Below are 12,908 nucleotides of genomic sequence, written 5' to 3'. Positions count from 1 at the left end.
CTTTGGGGGACAGCGAAAGTGGCTTAGACAGGAGTGCTTATAGTCCAACATCCACATATGATCACATATGGAAATGACTGGAGCCCAGTGAACATGGGGCAAAACTACAAATGACAAAGAGTGTATTGTCAGGTGTTGTCAACGAGGAAACAAAAGGCCAACTAACCTGCCTCTTGGATACATAGGGAAGGAAGTGGGTTGCAGCCCTGAAATTTCTACTTTCCAAGGGAATTAAAATGAATCCGGGCTAAAAACTATTGCTGACAACATGAATTATACCAAATCTCTACATTGCTTGGAATCATTTGGCACCGTTGTCTAGAAAAGGCAAATGAATCATTCCTGCACAAGCAAAGGAATGTGTTTTCTCTAATTGATTAATTCCCTTTTTGTGAACTGAAAAGTCTTCTAAAAAGTCTTCATATTCTTTTGTGCCAATTTGGAATTTTCTATGCTGCCAGAGATAAGAAGTATGGAAAGTTGCAGAAATGAAATATTACTGCAATCACTTAACTAGCAAGTGTATTCGGAGAATCGTGAGTGAAGTACTAGTATTGTGGCTTTGTGGTGGGTTATCATCTGCAGCATTTTTAACGTGACACCCTTCTTATCTATCCCTACATCCATCCTGTGGAGGATATTGGGATGAGAGACAGGCACACTAGTTGAATGTCTCCCATCCCCACTGCCTCAATGTCCTTAGCTCAGGTGTGAGGAATGAAGTGCGGCCTTGGTTCCTGCCAACATCAGTGCACCAAACCAGCTCTCTCACCTTCTGACCTCCATTCAGTAAAGATTTGAAGAGAGAGGCAGTGGTACTCACATAGACTTTTCCCTACAATGAGCAGCCCTGATCGCCCAAGGCTCCTTCAGGAAGTCCCCCATTCAGAACTTATGGAACATATGGAACATATGGAAGTCAAGGCAACAGATCTGGCCAGGTGCACAGACATCAGAGGTGGAGTTAGGCAGGAGGAGCAAGTCCAGGATGTGTAACTAACTCCATCTTCCATGTGTGACCAACATCTACAATCACAAAACAGCCTTACCATGAGGCAATATGAACCAGTCACTATAGCAAGCCATTTACGGGTGTTAACTATGAACCCTGGGAAAGCAATAATTCAAGCACGCACACATTTCTATGAAACGGGTCCCTTCCGTTTCTACAGTCCAATCAGGGGCATGATAGGTAGGACTGCATCATCTCATTTTCACGTGGTTTGTATTAGCAAATACTGGGGGTTAGGTCAATAAGCTACAGGTTAATGATTGCTGTGGGAAATCCTAGTGCTACATACAGTAGGGTTTCTTGAAGCAGATGAGTAAAAGTGCAAAAGCAATAGTCATATGTACATGCGCCTTTAAACAATGTGTACATGTATCTGGGAAATCTAGACAAATCAGATTTTCCAACAGGAGCGTCTGGATGTTTAAAGTTGTGCCCACACATCTCTTACCATCCCACTTCTGTGTGTTTCCTGCAGAAATCAAAGCAGGTAGCAATGGCTTTAGTCCCAGAAACAAGCAAGCAAGCAAACAAACAAACAAACAAACAAACAACTTTACAGCTGTGTTTCTTACTGCTCTGACAAACATTTCTCATGCTTTTCATCCTGGTCACTATTCTTATCTTCATCTACCACTAACACACACACACACACACACACACACACACACACACACCCCTATCATCTATCTATCTATCTATCTATCTATCTATCTATCTATCATCATCTATCCATCTATCTCTATCTATTATCATCTATCATCTGTTTATCATCTATCTATATCTATCTATCTATCTCTATCTATCTGCCATTGTAAAAGCCATTCACCAGCATTGACGATAATTCGTTCTTTCCATTATTTTCCAGGACCTTGACAGCTCCACCACCACCTCCAATCCTCAGCAAGTGTTTCACAACTCCACAAATGTGTTTCAGTGCAGCTGTGGTTTTTTTGTAATTCGGCAAAGTTAAGTCTTTCTAGGGGGCCTGAACTGCTGGTGGATGTATTTGTTATGTTGTTGGTGTATTGTAAACCACAAGCTTGCCCTAAATGTTCAAAAATAGCATGCTTTGCACTTTGACTGCATGCACAGCATACATTTAAAACACATTTAAAGCCCATGGCTTCCCCAAAAGAATCCCAGGAGCTGTAGTTTAAACCCCGCCCCCAAAAGAACTGCAATTGCCAATAGCTAACAAACTACAGTTCTTAGGATTCCTTGGGGAAAGTCAGTTGTATGGTGTGCATGCAGCCCTAGAATTAAACAGCTGGAAGGGACTTAAAAGGTCATCAAATCCAAACCCCTATTGATGCTGGGAATGCCCAAACAAGGCAATCTGCTTGATGCACAACTAAGGACATATCTATGTTTGGTTGGTATTTGGTGTGATAAATATGAAGGACGTAATCTAGTCCTCAGGAACATGTGGTGACCACATACTCGAATGTTGTGAATATCCATGTCTCCCTAGTACATGTTTGGAGATATGCACCTCTCCTCTATACATCATGTGTTTTCTCCAGCAAATTCCAGTTGGACACTAGTATTCCTGTGCTGAATAAAGGACCAAAAGCCTCTAAGTAAGTCAGGGCTCACCTCCTAGTCAATGTGATTAGGAGTAAACTCATTGGAACTCAGTGCAACATAATTCCAAGTTAGCACACATTGGCTTGTCCTGTTATGGATTTGTGTGTGTGGGGGGGGGAAACACCTCTTATGCTGCCCTGCTTTTTTAGAAGCGTAACTAGAAGGCCAACTAGTTCAAGGCCAAGCTAGCAGCAGTGTAGTAAATGTCCACCCATACATAAGAACAGTTGCAGGAGGATATGTTTTCTTTTTCACAATGCAACTGCATATTTGAGCAGTGAAGCAAATAAAAGGAATTGGGTCAGAGAACAAGAGACACTGAAACCAAGGATCATAAGACAAATAGCTATGGAGCTTATTTAACTAAAAGGAAGCCATAATGAAGCAATTTCCAAGTAGAGGACATGGCTGGAAGACATATACAGCTGAATGTGCAATGGATATACATCTAATGCACACTGCCCAACATCTCCTCTCAGAGTCGCGCTTCTGTTATGGGTATAGAGCCCAAATTCCAGCACACGAACAGCAATACTTCGTACTTAGGAAATGTGCCCTTTTCCCCCTAGATCAAGGGTGATGAACCCCTGGGCCGGATATGGCCCACAGCTGGATTTCATCTGGCTCCTTGGGTTCTCCTCCTGCCCATCAGCAGGAAAAAGCTGAGAGGGAAAAGAGTTCTGATGTTCTGCAGAATGGTCAATTGCAACTGTGCTTTCTGAAGGAAAATCAAAGCCAATGGGGAAATGTCCCAACAGAGGTAGACTTGAGTTATTTGCAAATTTGCTCCAAATGTCCATGCATTCTGCAGTTGGATGTGTGTAGTTTTTTTTTTTGGGGGGGGGTGCAACTGCATTTTGAAGTTTGAGGCTCTGAATAGCTGTAAAGCAAGGCTTGCAGTTCAGCTGTGCATCCAACTGAGTCTTGACATTATTTGCATTCTTCTGCTGGGATTACAGAGTTCTTTTTGCATTTTGCACAGCCAGTACAGATAAAGGAGGTTGGAGAGCTTTATAAACAAACTTTGTTGGGCTTTTTTTTCTTTTTTCTTTTTTAAAAGTCTATGGAGAAAATGGAAGGGTAAAGCGAGTGGCACTGCTAAGAAAATATTTCTCATTTTCCATAGGAAACGGCTGCTTGTGCCTCAACCCCCTTTTGGGTCTGGCCCAGTGTAGGTGTTGAATGGTTTCTTTAAATGTAAAGGTTCATCATTGTTCCACCTAATGTGCATGTCTTTAAGGGGCCAGAGCAAGGGCCAGAGCAAGATAACGAGACCCAGCTTTACAGCTGTGAAACATAGCAGGTGCTGCCGAGTTGCATTGATTAAGGTGTGTCAGCATTTGCATGTAGTATATAAGGAGCAGCACCTAGCTCTCCCATTACCCTGGGGGTTGGGTTGGTGGTTGGGTCTGGTTTGTTGTTAATGTATTTAATGTATAAGGAGTTTTTGTTTTTTTGTAATTAAAACCTTGCTTAAGTTATTTTTGAGTCCCTTTCTTTCTAATGCATGGTCACCCCAGCAAGCTCTCTGCAGCGCTACCATACTGCAAAAAGCCAACAGTAGGTACTACACAGCTTCTGGCTGGAAATTGCTTAAATCATCAGCTAGCTAAACTGTTGCTCAGAGAGCCTATATTTTTCCCGTTCACTATGGCTTATTATGACATGCAATCTGGAGCAATGTTTCAAAAAGCCATACATATTGAGATGTCAGCGATATGCAACTGTATCAAAATGTAAAATCAAGTTGGTGCATGTCTACTCAGAAGTAAGCAGGACTTACTTCCAAGTAACATGCATAGAATAACAACCTAATTGGCTACTCAGTGGAAAAGGAAGATGTTCAACCAGTCACCCAATTCTAATTTAAATGCTTGACAGCCCTGACATAGCACTTGTATAAAGTGAGTTGTGCATTAATGGCTCTCCATCATTATCTCACAAAGGGGGATTATATTCACTTAATTAACCTTATCAACAAGGTATTTACAGTACTCAATGCTGAAATAAAATATACATTGGAAGTAAAAGTACCTATCTTCCGCCCATTTACCTTCCTACCAAATACACCACCATCAGAAAAGGTAGCATTTCCTAGACTGGACCTGTTAGCGGGGAGATGGTCTACAAGTAGAGCTTCAGTACTGTGCTTTCTGCTAACATCTGTGTATCCGACCCAACTCCCTGCTATGACTGCCGATCATGAAGGATTTTAGAATATACAGCTTATAAAAAGCGGAAACTTGTTTTAGCCCATGGATCACCCCAGCCTGGATCAGGGCCAACGCCTATTGTACAACACGGTACAATATAAGATAGGATACAACACAGTATAAATAAGAGATAAATCTTTTAACTTAATAAAGATGTTTGTGAAGTACTTTAGTTTTACATTGTGTTTGCGTTTATAGGTAATTTCCTCAGATATTCCCCGTCCAGTATCAGCTCCCTAACTGAAAAGTTTATTTAGATTACTGTTCTACTAGATAAGATAAAAATGGAGATAACATGTGCCACAGAAATCTACTCGCTTGCAAGCATGGATATTATTTTGTCACTTACCCCTGAGGCTGTGGTTTGTGTGCTAGGGGAAGCATTTTTTCGGCAGTCATCTGAGTTCGTAGAAGACGTGGAAGTTGGAGTCATAGGAACGGCATTATTGCTATTATTACCTGCAACAGGAGCACCCAAGTTAGAACTCTGCGTTCTCCAGATGGACAAATCTCTGCCCCTCCACAAACTCTTTCATTATATTTACCCGAGCATGACTTTGTCTTAGCCAAGTTCTTTGGTTTTCGTTTCCTGGTTTGAATTCCCTCTTTCTTCATAGCAAGGGGTCGGGGCACCTAAAATGCAATACCCACAAAATTTTAAAAAAATCTGAAATTTGTTTTCTCTTTGGATACATTAGAGACATCCTACTATAAGCAAAATTACAGTGAAAATAATGGCATTAGGTCATGATGTTTGATTCATTATGTCACCACTATTCATGTAAAATTTAACTATTTTTCTTTCTCCAGTTCTACACCCCATAGGTACACAGAGGAGCGGTCATAGGATATGGTTTTTGGGTTTTTTTATTTGGCTGGCAAACAGTGACACTCGATTCTGTAATGGACATTGTACTCTGTGCAGATATAGCACTGCATCGTGCATATATGTGTGGGATCTTTTAGGCCTATAAACCTTATCCATATTCAGCATCCTTAAGAAGATGGTAGAATGGGAACAGTGCTAGACTCAGTCAAACCATTTCTCATCCATCTACTAAATAGGTGGGCCTTTCCCATCAAACGTGCAGCCTCTCTTATCAAAAGCCTTTCCCTGCAAACTTGCATTCATTTCTCTCTATTGTCTGCACTATTGAAGAACTTCTATGTGGCTAGAACGTTTTACATGTGGAGTAAACCAGTGGTTCCCAATTGGCTACGTTCTGCAGAGCCCCTGTTTTTCAAAAGCCCCGCAATGGAACCCCTACTTTTGAAAACTTTGATATCTCTATCATAGTTTTTGTTATGTGAATGGTGCCACAGACACTCTGAGTGGGTTATGCGGACCCCCTAGGGCAGACGGACCACTCATTGGGAACCACTGGAGCAAACTATTCCCTCAAAGTGAAGACTGTTCCCTTTCTCCGAAACAGAATTTGCACTTTTACAAGTGCCACATAATGTCTGTTCCACATTTGCAAAGAAGTTGATATTTTAATGCGGCAGAACCTGTGCTTTGGAATTCCTGGCTCTTGACAATAGGCAGGAATCCTCGCTATCTTGTTTTAGATGCCTAATGAAAACTTTTTTTTTGTTTTGGCAAACCTATCCCAACACATAATTTCCTTGGCTATATTTGTTTTAAATGTGTAACTGATGTTAACTTTGTTTTAATTGTTTTATGTATATTTGTGTTTTCTAATTGTTCTGTGGATTTTTAGTTGTGCTTCATCTACAATTATATCTGTACACTACTGAAACCACTCTTCGATTAAGCGGTTCATAAATCTCCCAACTACTAAACCAATAAATAATACCCAAGACCTGTCAGAAGCAGCAATCAGTGACTTCTGTTTTCTGTTTAAATTACTATTTACTGGAACATTAAATGATGGACTGCGACATGACGTGGGGCCGTGGATTTCTCTATTGACATCCCCTATCGTTTAGTGGCTAAGCACAATTGCATACATGCAAAATAAAAATAAAAATGGGAGGGATAAGAGACGCTCTCCCCACCCCAATCCCCTTTCACCCTCCTAGCAGAGTTGGACTTGGGTCTCCTGTGAAACTTCATGCGTGTTCCATCTCAGGAATGGTGTGCTTGGATGGCCATTAAGCATGCATCAAGCAAGGACTGAAATAGCTCATGATAATACGAAGTAGCTGCTCACCCCATGAAGTTTCATGTACAGGCCACAGGCATTGCATACGGGCTCTCCTTCTGCATTCCTGCGCCAGAGGGTGGTGGTCGTAGTGTGACAGTTGGCGCAAGACAAACCCATTCTTCTCGAAGAAGGCTAAGAGGCAAGCACAAGGAAATGCCAAATCAATACAAAGACATGTGGAGAGAGCTCTTCTGCACATAAGCAGTAGCAGGATTGTATATAGACCACAAAACTGGCTTCAAAATAAATAGAGAGAAAGAGAAACAGACAGACAGACAGACAAACAAACAAACCATTAAGCCGCATTAAGCAGTTGGTCCCTTACCTTTCCTGCCCCGATCTGGCCACACTGGTCCAAACGCCGGTCACCTCCTGGCTTGACAATTGTATGTTCTTGAAACTGCCCTTGAAACTGCCCCGGACACTCCAGTGGGTGCAGAATGCTGCAGCGAGGCTCCTCACAGGGTCCCTGCCATGGGAGCATATTCAGCCAGTGCTTTAACAGTTGTACTGGCTCCCGGTGGAGTATCGGGTCAGGTTTAAGGTGCTGGTTTTGACCTTTAAAGCCCTTTGTGGCTTAGGGCCCTCGTATTTACGGGACCGCCTCTCCTGGTATGCCCCGCAGAGGACCTTAAGGTCCATGAATAATCAGTTTGGAGGTCCTAGGCCCTAAGGAAGTCAGATTATCCTCCACCAAGGCCAGGGCCTTCTCAGTGATGGCTCCAACCTGGTGGAATGCTCTGTCCCATGAGACCAGGGCCCTGCAGGATTTAACTTCCTTCCACAGGGCCTGTAAGACAGAACTATTTTGCCTGGCTTTCAATTTGAACTTACCCTGATCTTTTATTCCCCTTCCTTCTGTGAGCTGCCCTCCCTGTCCCAAAGAGAGGTGCCTTCTCACACTGCCCCACAGGGGCCTAGGAAGCACCCCCTGGCCAGCCCCAGAGGCACCATTCGCCTGGGGAGCTTGTAGCAAGCGCTACTGCAACAAACAGCTGTGCAAGCCTTGGGGAGGCAGAGACGCAAGAGGGCATCAGCGGAGGGAGGGAGGAAAGAGGGACAAAGACCAGTGTTGCCCACAGCACCACTGACCATCACTCAAGGCACCCCAAGGTGCTACAGCACCCTGGTTGAAAAGCACTGTTTTAGGCAATTTTCCTGTACGCTTTTCAAACTCCCATCTCTCCCCTCAGCTCTCCAGTAAATTGGCTAGCCACTTACTTTTATGTCTCTGTTCCCACCAAGGAACAAAACTAAAACGTCTTGCTCCCCCTCCTCCTGAACCATTATAGTTTCAGTTTCTGCCACTTCTTCCAGCTCCCCCTCCCCCCACAAAAACAAGTGTTTGGGGAGCATCTGAATATATTAATCATCTTCCAGTAATTCATGCAAAGAGCTATGTGGAAGAATTAACATTCCAAAATACTTTGCAGAAGTGGGCTTTAATTGTTGTTTTTTGGAAGGGGGTGTCAGTAAACTCAAGTATAGCAGAACAGCCTATATTATAAACAAGTCATTTATGGCACTGTTCAGTGGAGTTTGGAGCCAAGATGAAGCAACTCTACATCAGAAATAATCGCACAACAAAGAGCTTTACAACCACAGACCATAGATCATAAGTAAAGCTGCTCCCATAAACATGTGAAATGAAGGTGAAGGGGTTATAAAATTTCCTGTAACAAGTGATCTCTTTTCCATTAATCATGGGCAAGAATTTCAGCTACATCATAAATCTGCTGTTTTGCACAAGTACTCAAACATTACAAAAACACAGACTTACTGACTATAGATTTACAAACTAACGCATTTGCAGGGGGTGGGGGAAGAATCCATTACAGAAATATGTATTTTTCTCATCCAAGATTGTAAATGATGACACCCTGGGAAAAATGAATTTGTTCAGGTTCCACCCTCCCTTCTTTCTGCAAAATTTGCCATAGTTTGCTAGGAATTTTTTTCACCATTGGCTCTACTGAGACAACTGACACATAAAAAAACAAATAACCATGGTCAAAATCTGTTTAGAATATTACTGTTTCTTTATCTTTTGTCACTTGTATATGAAAATGCATTCTTAAGCAACTTTTAACAGACAGAAAAAACAGTAGGGGGGACCACAGAAGATTTTGATTATTACATAAAATGATTTTATTACTAATTGTGTTATTCTAATGATAATATTAGATTCTCAGCACTCATTCTGGAAAATGTATATTTCTAGTTTTTATGGTTCCAGGATTCTCATTTGTTCCAATGGCTCAGGAGCAAATTGACCAATGTTTCTCAACAATGATCATTATTTAGAGGTGGCAGTTGTAGGGCACATCATTAAAGTTCATATAAATTAGATAATATTGGAAGCTATTAAAAGAAATGTACAAATTATTTCCATGAAATGGGCTACAGTATAGTCATGTTTTCTTAATATATATATATATAGGTATTTTTTATTCTGTAATGTGGGCATTAGGGAGGCACAGGAAGACTTTCTTCCTCCTAATTAGATTATGCGCTACTTGATGAAATTAGGCAGATAACCAGTTACAAAACTCCTCCCGTTACTAACTTTGAAAATCCCTTTGTCCATGAGGGCACCATTGAGTAGATGGTAATCAGGTGAGGAAAGTGTGACTTTTAAAAGCTCATTGTCTACCTTGGCAGGTTTTGTTTGTTTGCCTTTGAAAAGATTGTGTCATCTTAACGCAGCCTAAATAAGATTAGCATTGATTAAATTTATGGTAATCAGGATTACAACATAAACGAAATGCAGTTCAAAATCTGTAATGGTTGGCTGAGATGACATAGCCTAAGTAAGAAGAGTATTGATTAAGTAAAATGCAAAAGTAAAAAAGCAAAAATCTCTAATAGCACATTATTTCATATGGGAGGAGAATGAATATATTCTAGTTGCAAGGGAGGAAAATTTGAAAAGTCTTTCTGTTAGTTATTAGTTAGCTATAATTTTTTTTAATCTTGCCTTCCAAATGTATTTTTCTGGACTATTTACATAACATTTATGTAAAATAACATGAAAATACAAAAACTAGCTGGAAATAATAATAGGTAAAAGGTAAAGGTACCCCTGCCCATACAGGCCAGTCGTGTCCGACTCTAGGGTTGTGCACCCATCTCACTTAAGAGGCTGTCTGCAGACACTTCCGGGTCATGTGGCCAGCGTGACGAAGCTGCTCTGGCGAGCCAGCACCAGCGCAGCACACGGAAACACCGTTTACCTTCCCACTAGAAAGCGGTACCTATTTATCTACTTGCACTTAAGGGTGCTTTCGAACTGCTGGGGGGGCAGGAGTTGGGACCGAAAGACGGGAGCTCACCCCGCCGCGGGGATTCGAACCGCCGACCATACGATCGGCAAGCCCTAGGCGCTGAGGTTTTACCCACAGCGCCACCCGCGTAGTGGGTAACAGTCAGTTTTTTGTAGTGTAATACAGTCATTGGCTAAATGAGGTTTCAAATTATGGGGATTTTTTAAAAAATGTTCTTTACCTGATTGTAGATGCCAGGTAAACTTCCATGGGGAAAGCATCTAACAGGTAAGAGAATACCAATACTGTACCCCAAAGATCTCTCTCTGGTTACCTAGTGGTAGTTGAGTGGTAGGTGGAGTGGAGTGGAGTGGAAGTTGGTGAAGCAATGGCAGCGTCTACAATCCAGGGTAACTGAATAACCCTTAAAAGCCATCTGAGAAAGAGGGAAATCCTCAGTGTATTTCTATTTAAAAGTCAAAGGCTGCTTCTGTTGACGCTTACTGGGTTTTACTTCCAGGTCATTAGGCGTCAGACTAAAGGGTTTGTGTGAACCCAAATCACCTCACTCCCAGCCAAATGCCAACATCCTAACTACAATACCCTCTCATGAGTTCACTGTTCTCAGATTCTAATTAACTGGTTATTGTGCTATGCACTACTACTCTCTGGGAAGCATGAGTACATTTATATCTTTTTAGTGTAACATTGAATTTTTGGACTACACCCTTGCTAGCCCCCTCCCCCCATCTCATCTTACTCTGTTGGAGGCGTCTAGGGAAAAAGTCTGACCGTGACATGGGATTTTTCACACCCTCTTTAAATATCAGCTTGGCTATAAGCAGAGCCAGGGCATGCATTTTGCTGTTTGAGACAACAAGATGGAGCTCCCTCAGCTCCATACACAAAGGCCAAGGGGACTGACGGGAGAATCTTACTTCAACATGAAGCAAGGATAGTGTACATGAGGGCAGCTGCCTTGCTTGGGGAGGACAGGACAGGCTGTGCTGTGTACACACACTTCCCTCCCTCACGAAAGGCTGGCTCCAAATGAGCCATGTCTGGTCCTTAAACACTTTGGAACTCCCTTCCTACGGACCTCAGGCAGGGGCCCTCCTTAAACTCTTTACAGTGCCTGCTTAAAACATTTTTGTTTAGGCAAGTCTACCAGGAAATGTAGAAAATGAAATTAAAACATATGTCTTTGAGGCTTATTGTTGATTTTAACTATCTTTTGAATGTGTTTAAATATGTGCCGTGAACAGGATTTTACTGATCACAGCAACATTTTGTTTTGTAACCTACTCTAGCATTTTATTACAATCAAGCAGTATAAAACTTCTGCTAATTCAATCAATCAATCAATCAATCAATCAATCAATCAATCCCTTCAGTCATTTGATTCACTCAATTTATTGGCTTTTATTTACCAGGGAGAGAGATTGAGGGGTGGTAAGGGAGTGTGTGTATAAATTAGACACTGAGAGCCCCAAAGAGGAAAGAGGGCAGAGTCAGAACCTTCAGCCTTTCAAGAAAAATTCTGGCAGGGTTTGTGCTTGGAAATGACCCCCCCCCCCAGCCTTCAGATTTGTCTCTGGCCATAACTGACACATGCATACTTCCTTCTGACACCAAGAAACACCCCCCCCCCCCCAGCAGCAGAAACTAGCCCTGAACTAGGAAAGGTGAGGGGGAAAGGTGGAAAGTGGCCTCTTAGCCCAAAGCCTTCCCTAAAATGGTCACATCAAAGAGTGAGTGAGGCTTTAGTGTACTAGTCCCTCTGCCCAGAGGTCAATTCTGGGCCAAGTCTCACCCTCGTGGGTGAGAGAAATTTTGTGGGATGGAGTAGCAGGATGAACTCTCAGGTAGAAGGCAGTTAAAGGAGTTTTCCCATTAATTCACCCACACACACATACTTCCACGGAGGAAAGTGACAAATTGAATGATTGATTGATTTTGATTGATTGAAAGCAACAGAAAATTCTAGACTCCCTTACTTCCCAACACCTCAGCTCATTAACCTTACAGTGATTATTATTTACCAGCCATTCTCATGGAGTGAAAAATCACTCCTGCAGACTATCTTACTCCTGAATTGCTTTTATTTTGCTATAATATCTCTATGAAGAATGGCAGCATTTGGGATATATTTGTTTCCTGGGTCAAACTTAAATGATGACAAAGTAGAAACTTGTCAGGAATGTTTGAGGAACATATTTTATGAATTGCTTAATTCTGGAGAATTAGTGGTTTCTACTCCTAGTGCGCACTGACATACTTTGAATTCCTGAAAATCCAGTCCTAAAAATCTCAAGGCTTATTAGACAGTGGTGAGGATCACAATTTTGTTTCTGAAACACAGGACCTGCTCATAGTCCTTATGATCTGGCAAAAAATGCTTAAGGTAGCCAGGGGGGTTCCTTTTACCAGAACCAAACAGATAACAACTGTCTATATACCAAAACTACAATTAGACTATTTCCCATCCTCAGTTAGGATAATAATAAAATCCTGAGAAATGAAGATTGGATTCAAGCAGCTCCATTAATTTCCTAGCACTGGCAATATTTAATTGCATCCCAGTCTTAATCTCACTATATGGTTAGTGAGGATTCCTTCATTTTTTCGTTAAACAACTGGCCTCAGTTGCACGGTAATGTTGAGA

The 12,908-nt window shown here is 41.8% G+C and overlaps 1 protein-coding gene across 4 annotated transcripts in view; it reads right to left on the bottom strand.

The window, feature by feature from the left end:
- GATA6 (GATA binding protein 6) overlaps positions 1–12,908 on the bottom strand; it is a 35,078-nt gene that overhangs the window by 5,501 nt on the left and 16,669 nt on the right. For 3 of the 4 annotated variants that reach the window (XM_079982719.1, XM_079982720.1, XM_079982721.1), the window contains 4 exons: positions 7,306–7,449; positions 6,987–7,112; positions 5,358–5,445; positions 5,162–5,271 (listed from right to left, as the gene is read on the bottom strand). In XM_079982719.1, the coding sequence (XP_079838845.1) occupies positions 5,162–5,271; positions 5,358–5,445; positions 6,987–7,112; positions 7,306–7,449 (468 nt within the window). The remainder of the gene's footprint in view (positions 1–5,161; positions 5,272–5,357; positions 5,446–6,986; positions 7,113–7,305; positions 7,450–12,908) is intronic. The other variant, XM_079982722.1, reaches the window with a different exon arrangement.

This window comes from Podarcis cretensis, assembly GCF_951804945.1.
Source record: "Podarcis cretensis genome assembly, chromosome: 7".
Classification (NCBI taxonomy): domain Eukaryota; kingdom Metazoa; phylum Chordata; class Lepidosauria; order Squamata; family Lacertidae; genus Podarcis; species Podarcis cretensis.
Note: the sequence above shows the minus strand (reverse complement) of the source record. Positions and strands in the feature narration are given on the sequence as shown.